This window comes from Lathamus discolor, chromosome 5, assembly GCF_037157495.1.
Source record: "Lathamus discolor isolate bLatDis1 chromosome 5, bLatDis1.hap1, whole genome shotgun sequence".
NCBI lineage: Eukaryota > Metazoa > Chordata > Aves > Psittaciformes > Psittacidae > Lathamus > Lathamus discolor.
In genome coordinates this window covers 109,049,885-109,074,786 of record NC_088888.1, presented here as the reverse complement: position 1 = coordinate 109,074,786, position 24,902 = coordinate 109,049,885, and the positions used below count along the sequence as shown (strand labels likewise).

At 49.0% G+C, this 24,902-nt stretch overlaps 2 protein-coding genes across 2 annotated transcripts; one reads left to right on the top strand and one right to left on the bottom strand.

The window, feature by feature from the left end:
- Positions 1-14,457: 14,457 nt before the first annotated feature.
- Positions 14,458-15,614, bottom strand: LOC136014476 (cygnin-like). Its single transcript, XM_065679226.1, has 2 exons — positions 15,557-15,614; positions 14,458-14,591 (listed from the first exon to the last, which is right to left on the bottom strand). The coding sequence occupies exons 1-2, from the start codon at positions 15,612-15,614 to the stop codon at positions 14,458-14,460; spliced, it is 192 nt and encodes a 63-aa protein (XP_065535298.1).
- A 7,640-nt stretch (positions 15,615-23,254) lies between these two features.
- LOC136014475 (small basic protein 1-like) lies at positions 23,255-23,921 on the top strand. Its single transcript, XM_065679225.1, has 2 exons — positions 23,255-23,342; positions 23,791-23,921. The coding sequence occupies exons 1-2, from the start codon at positions 23,285-23,287 to the stop codon at positions 23,919-23,921; spliced, it is 189 nt and encodes a 62-aa protein (XP_065535297.1). The 5' UTR covers positions 23,255-23,284.
- The last annotated feature ends 981 nt before the right edge of the window (positions 23,922-24,902 follow it).

Genomic DNA, 24,902 nt, shown 5'->3' with positions numbered 1-24,902 from the left:
TCACCTGGAAGAGAGGAAAGAACTTCTGTTCCTCTGAGACACGGAGACTTAATTCACGGACCCAAGCACAAAGAGTAGTCCTCCTGATCCTGCATAAGACAGGTCAGAAAATCCCACCAAGAAATCTCTGCATTAGAGAAAACACCTCCTGCACAAGGAATGGCATTCATTGTGCTTCCAAGTAACTGCTGCTTACCGCTTTGTGAGGTGCTGTGGAGATGCAGCGCGTCTGTTGTGCTAGCTATTAATTAATTAACATTCAAGAGAGCAGCCGCCGGTTCCACTTGTGCGAGCAAGTTGCTCTCTGCGCGGTGTGCCGCAGCTCCCGGCTGCCAGGAGGATTCGGTGAACATGGCAGCTGGATGTGAGGCAGCACACTCCTATTTTCAGGAGCCACGGTAGCGTTGTGACACACCAAGGACTAGCACACACATACCGCTCCTTGCCGCACGTTTCTCACAGGGAATGCAGTACCACCGCATTGCTCGCATGTGCTTTCTGTATGTAACACACACCACTGTTTCCACCTCTTTGCTGACAGCTCTTTTATCAGGTCTTGATTGAATAAACATATAAGTCCTTATCCCTGTTTAAGCACATTCCTGAGACATGTCCATGTGGCAGAATATTTAAACACTGGATTACAGTGCCACTTGCTTCAAGGAGCACAGTCAGGCTTCAGAGTAATTCTGGGTGTAACACTTTGCTCAAACAGGACTTGCCTTTCCCACTGCAAAGGACAACCTTCTAGGTACAGAGAAGTGCAGTGCAAAAAGACATCACATTTGTTGCAGGAGACATAAGCTAACACTGTCTTTGAAGGAGCAAATATGGGTGGGAGGACCTCACAGGTTCCTCCTGAGCCTTCAAGTCTATCTTGAACTGATTAATAGAAGTTATGCTAAAGGCTGACTTGGTGGTTAGACTTCACCGGAGAGTGAAAGCCATATATACATTCAGCTTGAGGAGACATCTCAGTGCTTTCGGTCCTGGAACACATGTATTTTCCATCCCTGTTGTTCATTCAGCCAGACTGCATTGGCCTAGGTGCCTCTTTGGATATTTCCTGATGGATGGGGCTGTATTCATCTCTGACTTTGCCATCCAAAGCATGTGAACCACAGCTTCTGCCTCACCAGGTGAGTGTTGCTACAAATTCCTTCAGGGTTATCACTGCTGGGAAATAGGGATGAGTCCCCTCCTCTCCGACCCAGCCCATTACTGGTACCTGCTGAAGGCTGGCTTCTTAAAAAGAGCGTGAAGATCAGAGAGATCTGCTGTGGCCAGGCTTTAAATAAGCAGGGATCCTGGGGTAGGTGCTTGCAGCTTCTTCACAGCGACAGGTACAGATAGATCAGTTGAAACTAAGTGAACATCAGTGGGAGAGTCTTGATGCCTGCTGATCACCACATCTTCCCTACACTCTCGCTGGAACACGATGGATCCACCTAATGCCTCTTTGATTAAATTCAATTTGCTGTCCAACAGTCAGAAAACATCATTGTACAGTCTGTGGCTTCCCAACCAATTTTCCAGGCCTTATCTTGGTTTTTTCTTCAGAAGAGCCTGGCCATGTCAACATGAAAACTTGCACCAGTGAAGGATGCTGGGACTGAGTAGGCTGCGTGGGCTCTATGAACAGAAATGATCGATGAATATCACAGCTGACTGCCAGCACTGCAGCAAAGCTTGTTTTCTTTAAAGCCGTGTGTACTTTAACCCAGTGCTCAGTGAATTGCGAATCCGAATGCATTTGACAGTGTGAAGGCAGTGTAACAGTCTGGCGGTTGGGACCCCAGTGGGAAATCCTGTGCCTGGCTTGTGTTGGCTCCCTACGTCAGGAAGCTGCAATCATGACCGGAGGTGATACCTTCATTTTCAGGTGCTTCTGCTCTTTCAGCTATTTGCCTTCCAAAATCACTCTTTATTGCTATGTGTGAAAACCTTCACCACTGTGCAAAATTACTGTGTATCAGATGGGAACAGTTTCCTGGTGCTGGTTTTCAATAGAATATTTCACAGCTCTCTGCTTGCTGGAAAACATCCATTGCTGCTCCAGCCTGTGCTGGCCAGCAGGAGTTACAGGCTTTCAAGACCTGCTGATGCAGAACTTGAGACCTGTAATCAAAGATGCCACCGCTCAGATGTTTAGGGTTCAAGACCACTGAAAGGCTGCTGTAGCACCTCCCGAGAGCCTTCTGTTCTTGATACTGAACAAGCTGGAGATAAGAAGGCTCTTGGGAGACCTTAGAGCAGCTTCCACTGCCTGAATAGGCCGACAAGAAATCTGGAGAGGGGCTTTTGACAAGGGCCTGTAGGGACAGGACAAGGGGGAATGGCTTTAATCTGACAGAGGGGAGGCTGAGATGAGCTCTTAGGCAGAAGTTGTTCCCTGTGAGGGTGCTGAGGCGCTGGCACAGGGTGCCCAGAGAAGCTGTGGCTGCCCCATCCCTGGCAGTGTTCAAGGCCAGGTTGGATGGGGCTCGGAGCAACCTGGTCTAGTGGGAGATGTCCCTGCCTGTGGCAGGGGATTGGAACTGGATGAGCTTTAAGGTCCCTTCCAACCCAAACCAGTCTGTGATTCTATGAGTCTCTGTTTCAGCATCTCCTCTACCAGCCGCAGAGGGCATTTTTGTCTGACCAGTGTTCATGCTGCTGGATGCTGCCATTTTCTCCAAGGTGCTGCTTGTCTGTACCATCTTCTCTGCAGTGATTTGTTCATGTTGCGATGTAAAGAATTGTCTTATTGCCATATCGCTTTTTTTTCTCTTCCATGTGCTGGAACTTTTATTTGGGGTAGGCCTGCACAGATTCCGATTTCCAAATTTTATCCACATAAATGCCTGTAGCCCACAGTCTTTGACTCCCAGTATGATACCCACCAGGGTGTTACGTTTCTTCCATGGTTTGCAGTAGTGGTAGCACCATTGTTGGTTTTTCCATTAACGTGAGCAGCAATGGCTTGTCATGGGAGGGAGGTTCAGTGTTAAGTGTTTGCCGAGGACTGAGGGCTTCATCAGTCCTCATTCTGGAGCTGGGCAAAGTGTCACCTGCAGTCTCTGAGGATATTTCAGACTCCATTGCGTATGTGCCCTCTGGTCCTGTTTCAGACTACAGTCTATATACAGGCTATCTCCTGAACCGCATGCAGTTCCAAATGTGGCAGCAGAACAGCTCACTGTAGCACATTAATCACACATTTCCCCTTCCTTGATCTCCCCAGCTCTTGCACAGGAGTTGCCATACCCAGTTAGACCACTGGCTCATCAAATCCTGCTTCCTGCCTCCAGCAATAGCCAAAACCTGGGGCTTCAGAGGTTACCTCCACAGCACACCAAACTAACTGCACAGTTCTGGGTGTGCGGGTGGAAAATGCCTCTCTTGGCTGCTGCGGAAGATCCACTTACGTGCTGGAGCATGAGATTTGATTACCTTTATTACAGGATCTTCACATGCAGAGCTACAAATGTTCATGGTCATGCAATTATCCAGTCACAGCAGTTGACTCAGTGACCTTCCTTGGCAGTTAAGTTCATAAATTGGCTGTACATAGTGCAGGGATGTCTGATTTGCTGCACCTCCATTGAACTTTACCTTGAACGAGTGACATCCAGTGACTTACATTATACATGGCAGGGTAAAATGCAAGCAGAGTTTCAGGCCTGTTGTTCCTCTTTTGAATTTGAATATCCTCAAACTCGTCTTTGGTCTTTACAAACCATTTATGGATTTTTGACCGTTTTCTTTCCTCAAACCAGATTATACTTGTGCTGCTCTTCAGGCTTTTCCAGCACCCCAGAGCAAAGGTGAATCTCATTGGTGTGGATTGGTTTAAACCACGACACTCATCCATGAGAAGTCCAATATATCCCTTGTGTTCTCTGGATAAAGATCTCAGGTATGTTTGGGAAAAGAGCATGGCTATAAGACAAATGCAAGAAGAAAGGTCATTTCAAGGGTCTGATGCAATCTGAGACATAGCAGAAGAGGGACGATGACAAGTGCACCCACTTAAACTTTCAGGGCAAATCTATAAGTAGGAATAAGTGTCAGTAATTCAGAGTATAATTTGGTCAGAAATCACCTTTCTCAAGGAAAGTATACCAGGTGGCACAAGCAACAGGAGGAACAGCTATCCAGGGAGAGGGAAACAATGATAGTTTTAAGTAAAACAATGCCATAAAAAACATTTAGTGTCTCTTCAAACCCATGCAAGGCTGCAGCTTTGAGTGCAAGGAGCCGTAAAAGTGACTAAAGCAAGAGTCTCCAGAGCGGATTGCTCAAGTGAAAGGAAGCTGGAATGAAATGCCAGCCAGCCCCGTCGGTCCCTCGTTCAGCACTGCTCAGAAATGCCTGATGCTTTCTGACTGGACAGCCAGGGCTGCAGTAATTATTCAGTTGCAGTGTTTTCACCTTTACAGCAGAAAGGAGGCTTCTTTTCTTTTTGCACGGCTTACAATTTTGCCTCATATTTGCCTGACACTATTGGTGAAGGTCTTTCTGGTTTGCTCTTGTCCTGGTCATAATGGCCACATGGCTACTGTCCTGCCTTACCATACCAGAAGCTAAACTCCCTGTGGCTATGTCTATACCTGTGAATTAAACAATTTGGGGTGCAGATAGTCACCCATACTGCTAAATTGATAGCTCCTGCCCAGATGAATAAGCACTGACCCAAGAAACCTTGGGAAGCTCAGGAGTTAGAACAGACCAGGGATCATTCCTAACAGACCAGAGCTGCACAAAAGTCTAGGAATAAGACAAACACAGCACACAGCCTTGACGCCACCATATTGCTCCTTGGATGCTGCCTGCTTGGTCCTGTTTATCTTCCTAGCAGAGTCACCTCTGAAGAGACAGCTATGCCTGTGGGCAAGAATAAACCTGGGACAAAGGGACCAAATAGTCCAGGGGGAGCAGAGAGGAAAGCAGATACCCCTGAGATTTAGCCCTTTATACCTGTCCACCACCCTTTGCCATGAGACACTGGCATTGCTGAGGCCATTGTCCCCCAAGGCAGCTTGTGCGGCAGGGTCCACGAGTATGGGAGCACCTCCCCTGGATCTCACCATCCTGCACTCCCTCTGTAGTCAGCAAATGCCTCCAAAGGGAGATCCATCTCCAAGACAGGGACTGGAGGCCTAAATCCACCCTCTAAGGGTATAACAGGACACGGGTGTCTGACTGGTGAACCCAGTGGCAGGCAGTCCAAGTCAAGCTCAAGGCAAAAGCTGTAAGAGCCTTTCCAAGGATGATGGAAGGGCTGTTTGGCTGTGTGTTGAGCTGGAAGATGCCATAAGTTGTGTGGTATTTGAATATCACAAAAGCAGTCTGGAAACAGCAATAATGCCTGCAACACAGCTGTGATCAGGCATATGGAACCACTCCTGCCCACATTTGCCCCTGCCCTTGTTGGCCATCCTCTTCTCCTCCCTCCTTTGCATCTCCCTTATGTCACCGTGCTCCTTCCTGTGGGCCCATGTGCTCTTCAGCACCAAGAGTGGTGGTAGCTGAGGGACGGGGCTCCAATGCTTCTGCCTGCAGAGCACCTGCCTTGGGACACCCTACCCCCTACACCCCCTGTCCTAGCTGAGGAGCAGAACATATTTTGGGGCAACAATGTCACCTTGACCCTTCCATGCAGCCCATGAGTCCTTCCCTCCTAGCAGACCACTCTCTCCTCGAGGGGATCACAGCCACCAGCTCCCATGATACTCTAAACCCTGGCAACATTAGTCATTCCCTCTGTTCTAGCCACCTCCCCCACATGCTTTCCTTCTCTAATTCTTAAGGAGCTATGGCTTAGGATCCCCAGCTTAGCATCACATGATGTACGCATCCCATTGTCCCCCTTTAACAGCATAAGCCCTGCACGAATCCCCTTGATTTTAGGGCACGAAATGTTTACTGGAATTCCTTGCCTTGTCTGTAGTGCTTTCAGTTCTGTATTGGGTCTTTTCTATTATTTATTTGTTGGATATTCAGAGCATGGTAAGATGTGTTATTGTTTAGATTTTAGAGGCAGTGTTTGCTTTAAATGTAGATAACAAAGTAGGGATGCGGCAGAGGGGAGTGCTCTGTATCACACAAGCTCTGCAAGCAAAAATTGAGTAGAGGTTAAAGTCATCAAGATAAAAAGATTCCCCCATGCCACAGACTATCAAAAAAAGCTGCTGGCCTGGCTTTGGGGGACTCTCACTTTATTTGCATTTGATGCTTTGATGGGGCTTGGCTAAAGGTTTCAGCTTGGTCAGGGATGGCAGGGGAGGTCAAGCAATGGAGTTGTAGAGCTGCCAGGTTTGTGGTAGTGGGAAATCCTGGAAGCAATGGGTATTTTGGCTCTGGTTTTATTTGGCTTTTGTCAAGCTAATTAAAAAGTGCTCTACGCTCATACATCCACAGATCCTGAACACTGTGGTATTGGCTTGCCAGATGAAGACTGTATGGCATGGGGGGAAGAGGCTTGTATTGGGATATCCTGGAGAGATGGGGCAAGATGGAAGAGGGATGCACGCTTGCAGGTTGTCTTTGGCTACATAAAGCAGGTCATTTCTCTTTGTGTGTGATGAAGCAAATTCTTCACTCCTTCATGCCCGTAGAATGGAGATGAGCAGACTGGATGAGCACAAAAGGGAAAGAAAGCAGGCGATGCATCCCTAAGAAATGCTTTGGTGTGGGGGCATAGCAGTGGTCCCAGCAGGGAGCCATTGGTTCTCAGGGCACTCACAAAGGGGCTTTGCCCAAGACATATTTAAGCAGCTTATGGCCATTAGACAAATGTTCAATCTGCAGAAAAGTGGGCCACCAGGCAGGCAGGTGCTCTGATGTATTTAAGGTCATGGGGCAGCTAGGGCTGTAAGAGAGAAGTATGGGACCCATGGGACACGTTATCAGAGGAGAGTAGAACCGAGATGGCCAGTGCTGGAGCTTATACCTCATGGGCTGAGAGAGCAGGTACAGGAGTTGCCAATGCCAGAGAGATTTCTGTGCAAAGGTGAAAGGAGCCCCTGAAATCACCTACAGCAGCAGGGATAGGCAGAGGGAGCCTCAAACCTAACGTACCAACCCTAGTTGCACCTCTCCCACAGCATCCTCAATGTTGCCTGCAGGACCTGAGCCAGCCAGATTGAAGGTGGCTTGAATATGGCTCTCCAGATGTGGAGCTCCATCCTCACAGATGCAGCTGCTTCTGGAGGGCACAAAGGCCAGACAGAAAATCTGCCAGATCAGTTCCACATCTGATCCTGGTTTGCCCTAAATAAAGAGCTACGCTGGTCTGTGGGAGGCGAGAGCAGGGCAGGAATAACTTCAGTTGCGTCTGGATGCGCCTCTTTCCCGAAGGAAAACGCTTGGGCTGACGTCCGAGAGCAGCATTTCCAAAGCAGGCGCCGTTATTTTGCGGTTATCCAAAAGATGGCAGCCTTCCCCAAGCCTTCTGCCTCTCCAGCCGGCTGGACCCTGACCATGACACACGTCTCACCTTGGTTACTGACATTACCGCTGGCACAGCCGGTGGGACCCGGAGCCGGAAAGCTGCAGAGAGCTGCTAAAAGCCATGTCTCTAGCATTGCTGTTGGTATTCGGCTGGTGCTGATTCCTGCCTGGAAAAGTGATCACACCTGCCTCCTCCTGGAAGAGGGTCTGGATTTCCTCTTAGTTGTACATGAGCCAAGTTGCCCTCCGGCAACTTCCTGCTGGCAGACCCAGCAGCGTTTCCTCTCCATCCATGGTGCCCAAAGCAGCTCCTTTGAGAAGGGTGGTTGGGTTGGGAACTAAGGAGGAAAAGGAGGTAGGAGCCAGGAATGAACTGGCGTGTGGTATCAGCTCTGTGTGGTCTCTATTCCCAAACTGTCCTTTGCAGAAGGACACAGTAAGATGGTCACCACACAGTAACTTCATTGTGTGGCAGAGCACACTGTGCTACTGGACCCACGACAGGCCAGTGTGTCATCACAGAATCACAGAATGCTTTGGGTCAGAAGGGACCTTAAAGCTCACCCAGTTCCAACCCCCTGCCACAGGCAGGGACACCTTCCACCAGACCAGGTTGCTCCGAGTCCCATCCAGCCTGGCCTTGAACACTGCCAGGGATGGGGCAGCCACAGCTTCTCTGGGCACCCTGTGCCAGGGCCTCAGCACCCTCCCCACCTCCCATCCCAGACCTTTCCTCTGCCTCAGGTTTCATTGCAGGAGCTCCTCAGGACTAGAAACAAGGTGCCCTCCATGTACCCATCTCACACATCCCTGCTCTCCAGGCTTTGTCTTCGGAAGTGTAAGGTGGGAACACAAATGTAAAATCCATTCTTTTCCAAGCACCCTTTCATCAGGTCACCCTTCCTCCACACTATATTTGCAACCTATGGAAATCTACAGACACAAATACAAAACAACATCCTCAGCTCTATTGCCACCACCTCTGTTTCTCTGAGTCTACCAGTCTGAGAGAAATAAGTCATGCAGCTTATTTCTGGCTCTGTTCCCGTGGCCTTGGACACACTGGAGGCACCTCTTCCAGTTAATTAAACAGTGCTAGGACCTGTGTTCTGGCCCTGAGGCCAGCTGGCATTACCTGCCCCTGACTGGTGAGTGAGTAATCCCCCATCCCTTCACCATCCGTGTCCCTCACCAGTGGGCATCTTTGCTGTTCCCACCTGGCCTTGCAGCATCCCTGCCAGACAGGAGGTGTCCCTGCTGAGAAACCAGCGAGAGTTTCTCTCCTGCAAATAAGCAGCTGTGGGCATAAACTTTTGGAGATAAGCAAAACTTTCGGAGGTGAAGTAATTGGCTTTCTGCTAAGCTGGCTTTGGTGACGAAGTCTTCAGCTCTCAGTGACATCCGCTGTCTTCAGCTCCCTGAATCTGATGTAGCAAGGGCACAGGGATGGGGATCCTTTCAAAGAGCTCTCACAGTGCTAACAGCAGTAGCCGCAGTGATACTAACAATGAAATCTCTAGAAAGAAGCACTGACTATGGTCAGCTGCAGCATTTGGCCTGTGTGGTGGTCAGGGCATGCGGGGAATCCTGTCGGGGTGCTTCGCAGCAGCACTGGGTATGCTGGAAATTGCCTTTATGAGCATCCTTAGGTATTTCCAAAGAGCAAAGCGAACTGGCACATCTCAGGCGAGGAGGGAAGTGCATCACTAATACCTGCCTGCAAGTTAGATCCATTTTTGGTTTGAGATTTCAAATCTTTTCCCTTTGCTGTACGTCAAAACTGAGTAAGACCATGATTTCCTTCCTCTCAAGGACAGCGGAGCCCTTTTTCCCCTGTACTAAGGATAACTCCCCTGAAGCTCGCAGGGGAGTTAGAGCTGTAGACCAGAGTCTACAGCTAAGGACATTGATGGGAGCGAAAGGAAAAAGTGGCCTCAAGCATCGACAGGAAGCAATGCCCTGAGCCACAGTGAATCCCTCTCCAGGAAACCCACTCAGTTTCCCTTTGAACCAAAGTGAAATCTGAGCATCCACAATGCCCTGCAGCAGGGATTTCTAAGTGGCATTACTAGAAAAGGAGAGAAAATCAGCATGATGAATGGGAGCCAGGGTCAGCAATGCATGAAGCTGATTTGGGTTGCTTTATGCTTTGCCTTTCAAGAGAATGATGAGAAAAGAAAAGCTCTAGACAGCTCCTTCTCATCGAGCTTGTGTGCTCTGCTTCCCACTGCAGCACTGGTGCATGGCCCTGCTCTCCGAACCAGAGAGGGGCACGCAGTAGATTTTCTGGTTCCTTGGCAAGCCCCAAGAGCTGAAAGAAACTGACTTTGATCCCAAAAGGAATTGATTTTTTGCCTTTTCCTTTTGTCCAAAAAAGAAGAAAGAATTTGTTCAAGAACGGGAAAATGTTTCTTTCATATCCAGGCATTTTAAATTCTTGTTTAAATAAAAGCATGGGACAAAAAAGGGAAGGAAAGAGTCCATGTGGAGGACCGCCTGGTTCATCCAGCACTGTCCCACAGCAGTAAGGCTGGATAATTCACAGGGAATGTGCTTTGACATGGGGAAAAAGAAGCTGCAAGACATTGCACAGGATGCCCAGCTTGTGTGGAAACAGCCACAGATGTGCCTTGCGGGAGGCACGTCGTGTTCCCTGCACGTTCCTGGTTGGATTTCTTCAGCAGGGTGAGATACAAATGAGTGTCAGGAAGGCAAGTGCCTCAGGACTGTTATTTAGCACCTCGGTAATACATGCCTGACCCATGGTGAGACCTTCCAAAACGGCATGCGAATGGACAATTTCCAGGGCTTAGGACGTATTTCCCTGACTATTCCTTATATTTTGTAAGCTCTGCACCACACGAGGTCAGGTTCTTTGCTGCTGTCAGTGGCTGCAGCTCTGCCTTCACCAGTGGGTCACTGATCACTTTCACATTCACCAGATTTTTCCCCTTCAAGTGGACCCAATGATGCTATGAGATGCTGCCTTGGCCAAGAGCAAGTGGCTGAAGGCCAAATTCCTCATGCTGTTTCCCTGGGAAGAGTCTCCTTGTGATCCAAGCATGGATGCCATGGGCTATTTACCTCATCATGCAAACTCTAAGAGAGGTACCCAGTGTTGGCTAAAACAGGGGTTAACGGACACAAGACTGCTAAAGGGAAAAAACTAAGTTCATCTGAGGACAATACTTAATTGCCAGTGGCAATTTGCATATTCAGAAGCCACAGCACCATTTTTAGGCTGTACCAGCCCTAGCTAGGTCCAATCTGTTATGTGAGACGTGACAGATTGCGTCTCTCTTATGCTTAATTCTCCAGCTACTGAGTCCCAGGGAGGCTGTGCTTTACAGAATACCTCTGCAGCACAGCACAGGGCTGCTCACAAAGCAGCGGTCATTACTGTATTCCCCCTTGCATTTTAGTGTTGATCTTACACCATTTAAGTCAGTGAGAGCTTTGCTCATGTATTACTGACTCCAGGACCAAGGCCCTTCTACAGTCCAAACCGAAGGCTTTAGCAGGAATTTGCTGCCTTCTGAGGTCCCTATGGACAAACAGTGACGGAAGAATGGGAGGAAACATCAATATCATGGGATACAGATGCTTTAGAGAACTGGTTCCTAATGTATTGGCAGTGCAGGGGGGTGAGGGCTGGAGCTAGGATATCCCAGTTGCCTGGGAGGTTACTCACATGTTGAAGACATCTAAAGAAATCCAAAGGGGCTTTGGAAACTGAAAACACCACCTTCACTGGATTATGTCTGGGCTGCTGGTCTAGATTGTCTGGACCAGAAAAAGAGGTAATAGAAACCTATACAGGGGTCTCTGGTCCTACAAGGCAAAGCTTGTGTTGGCAATGTGAACATACCATGGTGATCATAGCTTTCAGCCAGTGCTGGATAACCACTCCAGGTATAACACCCAGTGGTTTTGTGGGACCTTCTGGGGTCTGATGGATGGTACCGCAACTTGGCCAATGAGTAAGCGTGAGCTTAGAGGCCACACCTCAGAGCCACTAATGTGGGCATGTTTGGTGGTAGATCTAGAGAACATGCAAAGCCTTGGCGATGGTCACTGCTGATAGATCATCTCAGTCTGAGTGTGGGATGGACCTCGGGAGGACAGTGATGAGCACGTAGTGGATTTCTCTCTGATACCACCCCACCCTCTCTGCAGGATCTGAGTCACACACAGCCTATGACTCACCTATGACCCCTGCTGTGATGAGGCTTGTATCAGAAAGTGCAATATCTGTGTTTGACCACATCCTCTCCACAAACATGAACCTATCTGGCAAGACTTAACAGATCTTTCCTGAACATCTGCACACAACGCTTTGGAAGTCAATGGACCACACAGCACATTTCAGGGTGATAACTGGTATTTTTTAATGAGAGGAGCAAGATCCTTTTCCATAATACAAGAAGAAACTAACACAAACATCACTGTTTCCCTACTTCTCTCATCACCGAAAATCTCTGCTCTACTTCTTCTTCCTGTGTGTCAGGCAACAGTGCATCCTTCTGCAGTCTTCAGTGTGCTCCTCCTTCTCTTCTTTAGCACATGTCCTGGAACAATATCCCCTGCAGCTCTTTTTTGGCTGGCTTTTGCCTGTAGAAGGAAAGAAAGAAAGCAGGAAAAAATCTGCATCGACTAATTCATCATGGTCAACAGCACAGAAATCCCATCATCACGCAGGAAAATCTCTTTTAAAACATGTCCAGATCCACACTGATACCTGTGAATGGACCCTGGCCACTGTCAACACGTGTCTTAAGAGTGGCTTGAGTCCATGTTATTTGGCCAAGAGCAAAACTGAGCCAGTGACAGTGCTGTCAATTAAATGGTGTGGAAGACTTAGTTTGAATGTCAAAGAGAGCCTCAGTCCTGGCACTGTTGAATGTATCAGTATAGTCACACCCTGGGTATTTCACTTGAGGTGAACTGAATTCCTCTGACTCTATCAAATGACCGTGATGGGACCCAGTTCACATGGAGACCCCCCCATAGGGGAGGGCTCTAAATCTAGGCTGGTGTGATTCCAGAGCTGAATTCCACTCCAGAAGTCTCATGAGCTGAACCCAACCGAAATCTCCACACATGACTCACCACCCACACCGACTTTCCTAGGGAAATTCTTTTTTTAACCTGAATTCCTTTATGGTTCACTATTATCTCTCATTTCTGCCCCACATAATTTGCCACCTTACCTGGGGTAGCCATCAAAGCCATTAGGAAAACAGCAAACACAACATAGATGATCTTCATGACTGGATATCCACCAGGATGGATCACAGCAGGTCTGGGATGCAGCTTTGCAGAGAGATCTTGCAGCAGTTGCTAAGAGAAAGGCTGGAGACCCTGATATTTATAGACATTTCTTGACAGAGAGGACAGTGTTAAGGAGGAGCATGACTTCGCTGTTGTTCAAGGACACATTGTTTGCTGCTTAGCAGGGTGTTATGTCACTCCAACCCAGCGGCCATCTGACAATGAGACGTCCATTCTGTGCCCATTTGTCACTGACTCTTTGAAGGCATCTCGTGTGGCCTCACCTCAAGTGTGCAGGCACCTCTCCTTTGGGAGCTGGACTCCTCCCAGTCTGGCTGCCAGCAGACAATTGGGATCAGCAGTCCCTGGTCAGGAGATGTGGAGTTGACTCGTAGGAATGGTTGTGGTGGACTGTGCTACAGCAACAACTTTGAGATCCTTTCTTCTTCCCTTCTAAAACAGAGACCTGAGAGGGCCGCAATGGGTATGCAAATTGTTATCTTTCCTGCAAAAAGAAGCTCTGGCTGCCTGAAGGTGAGTCTGAGCTAATAACGTGGGGCTCAATTCAGTTGCCTAAACACAGACAGCACTCCTGAAATGCCCCAAGTTCCTCGTGCTCTCATACATCAACTATGTCCAATAGATTTGGAAGCTACTTTCTGCAGACAGCATAAATAGCAACTCATTCCTAGTCTCTGAGTGTTGGACTTTGTAAGCATAAATGAATAGAATATAGCAAAGCACTAAGTGCAGAGATGACCAAAGAAGAGTAGCAAGTAGCCTATGCCTCTATTGCCCACCTAAAGCCTCATTCACCACAAACCGGTAAGAAGTCCTAGCATTTACATTTATATCAGATTGTGATTGATGAGTTTCTTTCCTCACTTCCTTCTCCCTTGTGCAGAAGCAAAGAAACACCACAGCACCTCCAGCCCGAGACTGAACTCCAAGAGAACACACTGTAGGCTGTGCTCCCTGGCAATGAGTGAATGTTTGAGAGTGAACAATATTGGCACTGGATTGTACCTTTCCTTCCAGAACTGCCTGTGAGCATGCTGGGGCTATCTGCCCTGGAGAGCAAAACTTGCAGAAGCACTGGCTCCAAGTCTATCCACTCTGAGCAGGATTAATGCAGAGGTAAATACACCTTTATTCTGATTTCTCATGTGGGTGTCTCCTTTTGTTCTGGATGTCTGCACTGCTTTGGTAGCCCATGGAGACCTACTCAATAAAATCCATTGCATGAGGCCTGTGTGTACCTATTTGCTTCTCTGTTCCCCAACTCTGGGTATTTGCTGAGATTTTCACGGAAAGAGGCCTGTTTCATGCTTAAAGGAGACATTGCTGAAATGCCCGCATTTTTCAATACATCCCCATAAGACCTGTAGCCTGAAAAAGCAGTAAGGCAATGGGAGATTCTCCCCTGTCTCCAGAGGGTTTTGTTCAGGAAAATAGAGAAGGCAAGAGGGAAAAAGGTACCTTCTTCTCAAATTCCTACCTCAAAGACCACCAGCACCTCTGCAGCTTGTTGTCAGTGGATGTTTTTAAGCGCTGATGAGTCTTTGGGCTGTGCTAAAGCTTTCTATGGGATCATGGGACACCAGTGACCACACCACACGCACAAGTTCCATCTCCTTTTTTTCCCTTTTTATTTATAGAGAGGAGGGGGTGACAATTGGGTTGGACGGGTGAGGAGCTGCTCCCAAAGCCACCGCGGTGCCTCCTCTTCCCCAGGGCCTTCCTTTGCAGCTCCTATTTCGCCTTCCAGCCGGGCGGGATGCAGCAGTAGTACTTGCAGTCGGAGGAGAAGGACCACACGTCCACCTTGGAGCACTTGCTGGAGCAGTAGCCCACTTTGGGGCAGTACTTCCTGATCTGCCCATAGCCTGCAAGGGGGAGACAGAGGGAGAGTGATTGGGTCAGAAGTGCCCCTGCGTCACTGTCTTGCCCTCCTGTCACCTTCGGGTGTAAGCGTGGCACAAGTGGTCACAAGGATGAGACCCTGCTTATGGGGAGGTCATGATCCATTCTCCCATACATCCACATTCGTGCCCAAGCCCAGCCCCAAAGCAGGAAAGGCTCTTGAAGAGCACAAGCCTGAGATACCCCTGGTGCATCCCTCTCCCCACAGCTGGTGACTAAAGGACCAGTTAATAACACAGGTGTGGTTCTGGAAAGAGATGCTCCCAAGGAGAGTGCATTCATCCCTATCCTGAGAGACAGCCCAAAAGCAAAGTTCATAAAGATGCTCATCTGTGCACGACTGCAAATGCCTGCTCTGTCTTTCAGAGACAGGATCAGTGTTCTCAGAGCAAAATAGCAAAAGCAGCATCAAGCATTTTTCAAATCTTAGCTGTCCACTCAGGTTTCTGTACTCATGCTTTTAAAAATTGCTGTCTTACTCAGAAATGGCTGAAAGGATGATGCAAAGGTCTTGAAACTGGGCCCACAGCAGCCTTGCAGACTCAGAAACAAGTATTAGCAGTAATATCTATATCACATCAGTAAATCAAATGTACCCAGCATTGACAGAGAAATTGATTTGCATAGAAGAGTCCTTCTGGTACTATGAAACTCCCTGAGTCCTCAAGAGAAGTGGCCACATCCAGCCTCTTGTCTGGCCTGGGGCTCACTCCCAAACTGGATGATGAAGTTTTAACCTCAGTTATTCCTACACAAATCTCTCTAAAGTAGTCTTTATTTCATTGTCCTTTGAAAGAAGCCATTAAAGTACCAGCCAGGTTATAGCAGTCACCTCAGATAGCAATAACTATATTTTCAAGAGCTAAAGTTACTTTAAAAGTAGTATAGAGCTAGTATAAAGCTCATCTCACCCTATTTGTCATCTTACCTGGAGTGGCCAGGGAGACCAGCAGGAAGACAGCAAAGACAAGGTAGAGGAACTTCATGGCTGGAGTTGATCTGGGATCTCAGCGAGGCTGGAGAGAGGAGGGTTGGAGAGAGCTCGAAGGGAGGAGGTGATGTACAGGGAGGCTGAGGCTGCTGGATTTTATAGAGCATCTCCCTGCAGAGCAGAGGATGCTGGGGAGACATGGGAATCCATCCAAGTCGTGCTGGACATACAGGGATGGCATGAGTACCAGAATTGCCCATGTGTGCCCAAGTGTGAAGGCAGCCACCTCTGTCCCCCAGACCTGGTTACCCAATATCAGATACGATATCAGCATGCTGACTTTGATGAGAGCACAGATGAATAGGGACTGTCAATAGCAGAGTTGTTAGGGCTGTGCTGACGGGTCAGAGGGACCTGATGGAGATCTGCAGGTATAATGATGAGGGGAGAACAAGATGAGTATCACAGGGTTTAGGCCTTTCTCAACCTCTGGCAGGGATGCAAAGGCATGGAATAGGGCCGATTTGTGGCCATGATGCACTGATAACTCTCCCTCCATTGTCCAGACTGGTCACCATGTGGGGCTGTTGGCTTGGAAAGGACCCCATGTTCCCATCTCGACTTGTGAAGGGAGCCATGTCTGCAACATCTCTCTGATAACTTTAGCAAACATTGTGTTCAATGCACTTTCTTTTGTTGTCTGCTCTAGCCCCTGTGATGGGTGGTGGGCAGGAGCACTGGGCTGAGAGCTCCCAGGAGCCTGGGTGAGCAGACCACTTGCAGACACTTTGATCACGACCTCTTCCTCATAAACCCTCCAGACAGACCTGGGGCTTCAAACACGAGCAAAGGAGCTTTTCCAACCCCAGTTCACTGGGCTGTTTAATGGCTTAATAAACAGCCAGGAAAAAAGAGAGGGGACTGGTGACTAGGCAGAAGCTGCAGCTGCTGCAAAATTACTGAATACCATCAAGCCTAGATCCACGAAGGGCAGCAGATGGATCTTACAACACTGAGTAACAGGGCAGCAAAACGTCAAACTCCGAATCAGTGTCAGATAGTTTAAGGTTGTGAATTGGGAAAAAATAGATAATCTCTGTACAAATGATGGGTCTGAATCACCTAAAACGTTAAGGAAAGGTTGGGGAGTCCTTGAAGAGAGTGCTCTGAAAAGAGCAGGTGAGAACCAAAACATGGACAATTGTACAGTAAGAAATCAGGCTGTGGGGTATCACACTGTGGTGTGTGCAATGCCTATCTCCCCATCCCTGATGGCCTACTGTAGGCAAGAAGAGGAACATAGGAAGTTCCACGTTAACATCAGGAAGAACTTCTTTACTGTAAGTAAAGTTTCACTTGTGGGAAAGGATAGCTCTTTAGACCCTGTCCCGCAGGGGAAAAAGGGTACTAGGACTGGCTCCCTGAAATGCCTGTACACCAATGCACGCAGCATGGGGAATAAACAGGAGGAGTTAGAAGTCTGTGTGCGGGCTAAAGGTTATGATCTAGTGGCGATTACAGAGACATGGTGGGACAGTTCACATGACTGGAATGTGGTCATGGATGGCTATGTCCTTTTTAGGAAAGATAGGTCAGCAAAGCGAGGTGGTGGAGTTGCTCTTTACGTGAGAGAGCAACTAGAATGTATTGAGTTCTGTCCGGGGTCGGATGAGGAGCAAGTGGAATGTCTGTGGGTACGAATTAAGGGACAGACTGGCACGGGTGATACAGTTGTGGGGGTCTATTACAGACCTCCTGATCAGGACGAAGGAGTTGATGAGGCTTTCTACAGGCAACTGGAAGTAGCCTCGCGACTACATGCCTTAGTCGTCGTGGGGGACTTTAATTACCCCGATATTTGCTGGAAGACTCACACAGCCAGTCATTCACAGTCTAGGAGGTTCCTCGAGTGCATCGATGATAATTTCTTAATGCAAATGGTGGACGTACCAACTAGGGGAGCAGCGCTGCTAGACTTAGTACTCGCCAACAAGGAGGGTTTGGTTGAAGTGGTGACGGTCAATGGCAGCCTTGGCTGCAGTGACCATGAGATGGTGGAGTTTAGGATCCTGTGTGGGAGGAATAGAATACCTAGCAAAGCCACAGTTCTGGATTTCCGAAGGGCCAACTTTGGCCTCTTCAGTCAACTGCTAAGGGAAGTCTCATGGGAAAGTGTACTAGGCGGTAAAGGGGCTCAAGATAGTTGGTTAGCATTCAAGGACCGCTTCTTCCAAGCTCAGGATCGGAGCGTCCCAATGAGTAGGAAGTCAAGTAAGGGATCTAGGAGACCGGCGTGGTTAAACAAGGAGCTGCTGGGCAAACTCAAGTGGAAAAGGAGAATCTATGGATTATGGAAGGAGGGGCTGGCCGCTTGGGAGGAATATAGGACAGTTGTTAGAGGATGTAGGGAGGCAATTAGGACAGCTAAGGCCTCCTTGGAACTCAATCTTGCTAGTCGGGTTAAAGACAATAGAAAGGGCTTCTTCAAATACATAGCAAATAAAACTAAAACAAGAGGCAATATAGGCCCACTGCTGAACGAAGTGGGTGCCCTGGAGACAGAGGATATAAAGAAGGCAGAGGTGCTGAATGCCTTCTTTGCCTCTGTCTTTACTCCTGCAGACTCTCCCCGAGGGCCCCGGATTTCTATAGCCCCAGAAGGAGTCAGGACAAAGGAGGAGTTTGCTTTGGTAGATGAGGATTGGGTTAGGGATCAGCTATGCAAACTGGACATCTGTAAATCGATGGGTCCGGATGGAATGCACCCACGGGTGCTGAGGGAGCTGGCGGAGGTCATTGCTAGGCCACTTTCCATCATCTTTGGTAAGTCGTGGGAAACGGGCGAGGTGCCTGAGGATTGGCGGATGGCAAAGGTCACACCAATCTATAAGAAGGGCAAGAAGGAGGACCCGGGTAATTATAGACCGGTCAGCCTTACCTCCATCCCTGGAAAGATGATGGAACAACTTATTCTTGACTCCATCACTAGGCATATCAAGGATGAGGGGGTCATTAAGAACAGCCAACATGGTTTTATGAGGGGGAAGTCATGTATGACCAACCTTATAGCCTTCTATGAGGAAGTGACTAGGTGGAGGGATGATGGTAGAGCGGTAGATGTAGTTTTTCTTGATTTCAGTAAGGCATTTGATACTGTCTCCCACAGCATCCTCATAGATAAGCTAAGGAAGTGTGGGCTTGACGATCAAGTAGTGAGGTGGATCGAGAACTGGTTGAAAGGAAGAAGGCAGAGAGTTGTGGTCAATGGCGCAGAATCTAGCTGGAGGTCTGTGACTAGTGGAGTTCCTCAGGGGTCGGTGCTGGGACCGGTGCTGTTTAATATTTTCATCAATGACCTGGATGAGGGAACTGAGTGCACCCTCAGCAAGTTTGCTGATGACACAAAACTGGGAGGAGTGGCTGACACACCAGAGGACTGTGCTGCCATTCAGCGAGACCTGGACAGGCTGGAGAGTTGGGCGGGGAGAAACTTGATGAAATTTAACAAGGGCAAGTGTAGAGTCTTGCATCTGGGGAAGAACAACCCCATGTACCAGTACAGGTTGGGGGTTGACCTGCTGGAAAGTAGTGAAGGGGAAAGGGACCTGGGGGTCCTGGTGGATAGGAGGATGACCATGAGCCAGCAATGTGCTCTTGTGGCCAAGAAGGCAAATGGCATCTTAGGGTGCATTAGAAAGGGAGTGGTTAGTAGGTCAAGAGAGGTTCTCCTCCCCCTCTACTCAGCCTTGGTGAGGCCGCATCTGGAATATTGCGTCCAGTTCTGGGCCCCTCTGTTCAAGAAGGACAGGGAATTGCTTGAAGGAGTCCAGCGCAGAGCCACAAAGATGATTAAGGGAGTGGAACATCTCCCTTATGAGGAGAGGCTGAGGGAGCTGGGTCTCTTTAGTCTGCAAAAGAGGAGACTGAGGGGTGACCTCATCAATGTTTACAAATATGTAAAGGGTGGGTGTCAGGATGATGGAGCTAGGCTTTTTTCAGTGATATCCAGTGATAGGACAAGGGGCAATGGGTGTAAACTGGAACATAGGAAGTTCCACGTTAACATCAGGAAGAACTTCTTTACTGTAAGAGTGACAGAGCACTGGAACAGGTTGCCCAGGGGGGTTGTGGAGTCTCCTACACTGGAGATATTCAAGGCCCGCCTGGACAAGTTCCTGTGTGATGTACTGTAGGTTACCCTGCTCTTGCAGGGGGGTTGGACTAGATGATCTTTTGAGGTCCCTTCCAACCCTTGGGATTCTGTGATTCTGTGAAAAGAGAGGTGGCAGAGCTGGGGACTCATAGTCATAAAATTAAATAGAGTGGTGCTTGCCAGCTAAGGGATGAAACACTTAAGATGTTTCACAAAGCCACACAAATTATAGAGGCCTCAGGAAGACACGAACTGTGGCTTTTCAATCTTCGTAACCTAAGAAATAGGTGGGATGCAATGGTAAATAATGCGTTTATTGAGAAAGTAACCATGAAAGTCCTCTTTCACACTGAGCGCAGCTGATACATGGAACTCGTGCAAGAATTTAATGAAATCGAAGTGCATAGAAAGGACAAATGTATTGAAAAAGCAATTTATAAACTAATGAGCAGGTACAAATTAAAATATATGTATAAAACCTTCCTGAGGAAGTCACCACACTTTATGTTACCGGATGGAGTTTTCCTGAGGGTAAACACGTGCTCTTGGACTCCTTTCCAGGCACTTGCTTCTGCCCAGCCCGGTTCTCCACTCCGACCTGGCTCAGCCTTATGCTCCTCTCTGTGATCTTGTTTGAATACAGAAACTGGGTAAAAGTAAGGGTGAGGGGGCTGTGCACCCCCGCTGCTTCATCACCAGTGTTTTTAACTGTCCTTCTCAGGAGTTCATCCAATCTTTCTTTCAGACCTTTGGTGATGGGTTTTTCACACTCTCCCTATTCAGTCTTTTCTGCCTTACAGACCTCTCATTACAAAGGCTTTCCCATAGTTCAGGTGAGGACCTCTTGCTGTGACTGGAGTCATGGAATTCCTATTCTGGCCACCAAGAGTAGAACATACCCTTCCAATGCATTACCTTATATGGATTTCGGGACTATGATGATTTCTGTCTCCTCTTTCCTGATCATTATTCCACTTGCTTCAGTCTTTCCTTGCTGGTCACATTTCCATAGAATCAGAGAATGGTTTGGGTTGGAAGGGACCTTAAAGCTCATCCAGTTCCAACCCCTGCTTTGGGCAGGGACACCTTCCACTGGAGCAGGTTGCTCCGAGTCCCATCCAGCCTGGCCTTGAACACTGCCAGGGATGGGGCAGCCACAGCTTCTCTGGGCACCCTGTGCCAGGGCCTCACCACCCTCACAGGGAACAACTTCTGCCTAGGAGCTCATCTCAGTCTCCCCTCTGTCAGGTTAAAGCCATTCCCCCTTGTCCTGTCCCTACAGGCCCTTGTCAAAAGCCCCTCTCCAGCTTTCTTGTCAGCCCCTTTAGGCACTGGAAGCTGCTCTAAGGTCTCCCCTTAAGGAGCCTTCTCTTCTCCAGGCTGAACAAGCCCAGCTCTCTCAGCCTGTCTCCATAGCAGAGGTGCTCCAGCCCTTGGAGCATCTCCAAGGTCTCCTCTGGACTTGCTCCAACAGCTCCACATCCTTCTTACGTTGGGGTCCCAGAGCTGGATGCAGGACTGCAAGGAGAGCAGAGTAGAGGGGTAGAATCCCCTCCCTGTACCTGCTGGTCATGCTGCTTTCTTCTCATACTTTTGTGGGTTCTTTCTTTTTTTTTGAGTCTTTCTATTTTTTGTCTTCTGACCCCTGTCATTTTCTGAGCTCTTTTCATCCCTTTCACTGCTTTATCGAAGCACAGTGCACAGAACTGGATGGATGCACTTTCCAAGGGGTGTGCAGTGCAGTGGGTACGTCCTGTGTTTTATGAACTTACCTTTTGTTTACGCTCATAGTACAATTGGTGCTGGTTTCCCAACACCATGACGTTGCTCATTTGTACCTACCTATGATCTACTGCAACCCTAATTCTCCCTGCTGACCTGCTATAAAACCAGAAACTCCTTGTTCTGTGTTCTCCAGCTAAGTATTCTTGTCTGTATAGGCAAGGTAGCTTTATCTATTACTTAGTTTAATTTCTTTTACTGTCTCTTTAGCATGAAATGATCCACTAGAACACTAACCCTGTCCTCCTCGCAGCCCCTTCCAACTTCTTATTTGTGAATTTAGTAAGCACACTCTCCAGACAACCATGAAAATGATTAGCAGGGTAGCACTGGACTCACAACGGATTTCTGATCAGATGTCTTAGGGCAACTCATTACCTGAGCTTCATTTACATATTTGCCTACATCCCTTTTAATCAGCATCATAGTCCTTTCTGAATGATTTCAGGAAAAGTACCCAAATGTCTCAGGCCAAGTCAATGTGATGATAGTCAGGCCATGAGCAAGATCCTGCACCTGGGTTGGCAACCCCCAGTGTCAATACAGGCTGGGGAATGAAAGGATTGAGAGCAAGCCCTGAGGAGAAGGAGCCAGTGGTGCTGGTGGTTGAAAAGCACCCCGTGTCCTGGGCTGCATCACCAGCAGCGTGACCAGCAGGTTGAGGGAGGGGATTCTCCTCCTCTGCTCCACTCTGGTGAGACCCCCCTGCAGTCCTGCATCCAGCTCTGGGGCAACAACATAAAAATGATGTGGAGCTGTTGGAGTGAGTCCAGAGGAAGCCATGAAGATGCTCCGAGGGCTGGAGCACCTCTGCTATGGAGACAGGCTGAGAGAGCTGGGCTTGTTCAGCCTGGAGAAATGAAGGCTCCAGGGAGACCTTAGAGAAGATTCCAGTGCTTAAACAGGGCTTAGAAGAAAGATGAGGACAGACTTTTTAGTAGGACCTTTAGGGACTGGAAAAGGGTAATGGTTTTAAACTAAAAGAGGATAGATTCAGACTAGATAGAACAAAGCACTATTTTACTATGAGAGTGGTGATGCCCTGGCACAGGGTGCCCAGAGAAGCTGTGGCTGCCCCATCCCTGGCAGTGTTCAAGGCCAGGTTGGACGGGGCTTGGAGCAACCTGGTCTAGTGGAAGATGTCCCTGCCTGTGGCAGGGGGCTGGGACTGGATGAGCTTTAAGGTCCCTTCCAACCCAAACCATTCTGTGATTCTGTGAAAATGTTGCAGAGCACCACATTTGGGGGAGACCCTTGAGGAGCCTCACTGCCACCGGTCAGGGATGGATGCACCCTGAAAACTATTCCCACGATGGATCTGTTCCCGGTATTGTCCATTGTGTCTGCGCCTGGCAGACAGTGTCCAGGGCTTATCGGGAAGGTGCCCACACTGAATTCCTGCACCCCTGGGCAGCAGCTCTGCTGTGGGCAGCCCCGGCTGGCACTGGGTCAAGCAGAGCTGTGCCCTGCGGCTCCGTGTGTGCCAGTGGTGGAGTCCTGGCAGCCGGATCTGGGAGCTGCCCCTCTGTGAGCAGCGAGGAGAAGCCACTGGAGCATGGACCTGGCTGCTGGGTGCCTTTGTGAGCAGGACCAGTGGGTCGGGGTGACATTGCACACACCAGCCAGCAAGCAACACCTCCTAGGAGACGGGTTTGCTCAAGCTTCTCCTCCTGCTGCACTGCTCATGCAGGAAGCCTTCTATAAAACCCAGGACTTCCAAGGTTCCCCACTGTGGCCATCTCAGACCCACTTTGCTGCCAGTGCGCTGAGATCTCTGCTAGCCGCCAGACATGAAGGTGCTGTGTGTGGTCTTCGCTGTGCTCCTGCTTTTCTCCTTGGCCACTCCAGGTAAGATGCAATGCATGAAGGTGAACAAAGTGAGGCTGGGGAATGGGTGCTTGTCCCTTTTCCAGCCTTTTTGCATTGGGGTGGTGGAGGTGGTTCATCTCACCTGGGTTTGCAGTGCAGATCAGCTACCTGCCCCTGGCGCTGGCTGATGAGCTACCCAACCTCGCACAATCTGGGGTGAGACGAACACCACACTGCAAAAGCCTGTCTGTACTGCCCATCTTGCCAGCAAGCTGCAGTGCTGACACGTCTAGAGGGATGACTTTTAGGAGTCTAGCTCAATGGGGACAGAAAGCATCAGTCATATTCTATGTTGGTCTAAACCCAAAAGTACCCTGTGCATCCTTACTGCCCTGGAGCCAGCAAGGAGATAACTTCTGGGGATCTGCCCTCCTGCAATATCTGACACCTTCTCTTTCAATCCATTTCTCTCTCCTTCCCATCACAGGGTACGGGCAGTCCAAGGGCAGCTGTGCCGGGTACTGTTCCCACATGTGTGCCAAGAGGGATGAGTGGACGTTCAGCCAGTCCTGTGGGAAGATGTACTGCTGCATCCCCCCGCCCAAAAAGGGAAAGTGATTGTGAAAGTGCCCAGCCATGGAGGAAGCGCAGCAGCGGAGCTCCCAGCGCTGTATTCATGCTGTGACCAACACCCTGTTCACTGCTTTGAAGTAAAGTCGGGCAGATGTGATTTCTGTGTGCTGTGTGGTTCATTCACCTCCCGGGTAACGGAGTGCCAGGAGAGGTTCTGCAGCCAGACCCCTCTGAACTGTGACCAGTGCACACCTTCGACAGTCCCAGACCCATGACCCCAAAGTGACACCCTGGAAAAAGATTTAGGATTTTCCCATTATCCCATTGCTTCAAAGCAGGGTGGTGACAATGCCTGCAAGGGCCAATTGCCTAAGTGTGTCTCCTTTCTCCACAAGCTGCATCCCAGTTTAGTTGCAGGGGACACAACAGCCCCCAAATCTCCGTCAGCTCTATCCAGCCTCTGCACTGAGGACCTCATTCCTATTGGGGGTGGTGGGGGGCAGGGGCTGGAGCCACCACATTCCCCTTGCACTCCCAAAATCCCATTCTTGGGGTGCCTATAAAGCATCCTCATCCCAGTGCACCCACTCAGGTTTTGTGGTCCCATGGCTGTTCTGGACACACTTGCACAAAGCAAGTGACATTTCAACATAGCCGATGACCAGATTATTCCAGTGGGAGTCACTGATAATGGAAGAACAGACAAGATGACTTCTCCAGTGTCCATTTCCCTATGGTAAACCATTCACTCCAGGCTTTCTTCAGGGGAACATGGAACAGTGTGGTGTTGGATGGCACAGAGCAAAGGGCAGCCAGACAAGCATCAGGAGCAATATTGGAGGGTGACATGTCAGAAAGGGTCAACTCCCTGACTGGCTCATGGGGCAGAAAACAGCCCTGTTTCTCCGAAACTCTCTGGGAAATAGAATAAGTTTTTAGTCCTGGGTCCTTCCAAACCCAGGAAAATGCTGCATTGGTACCGAACTGAAGGATGCTGCAAAAGAAGAGAGGAGGTACAGACCACTT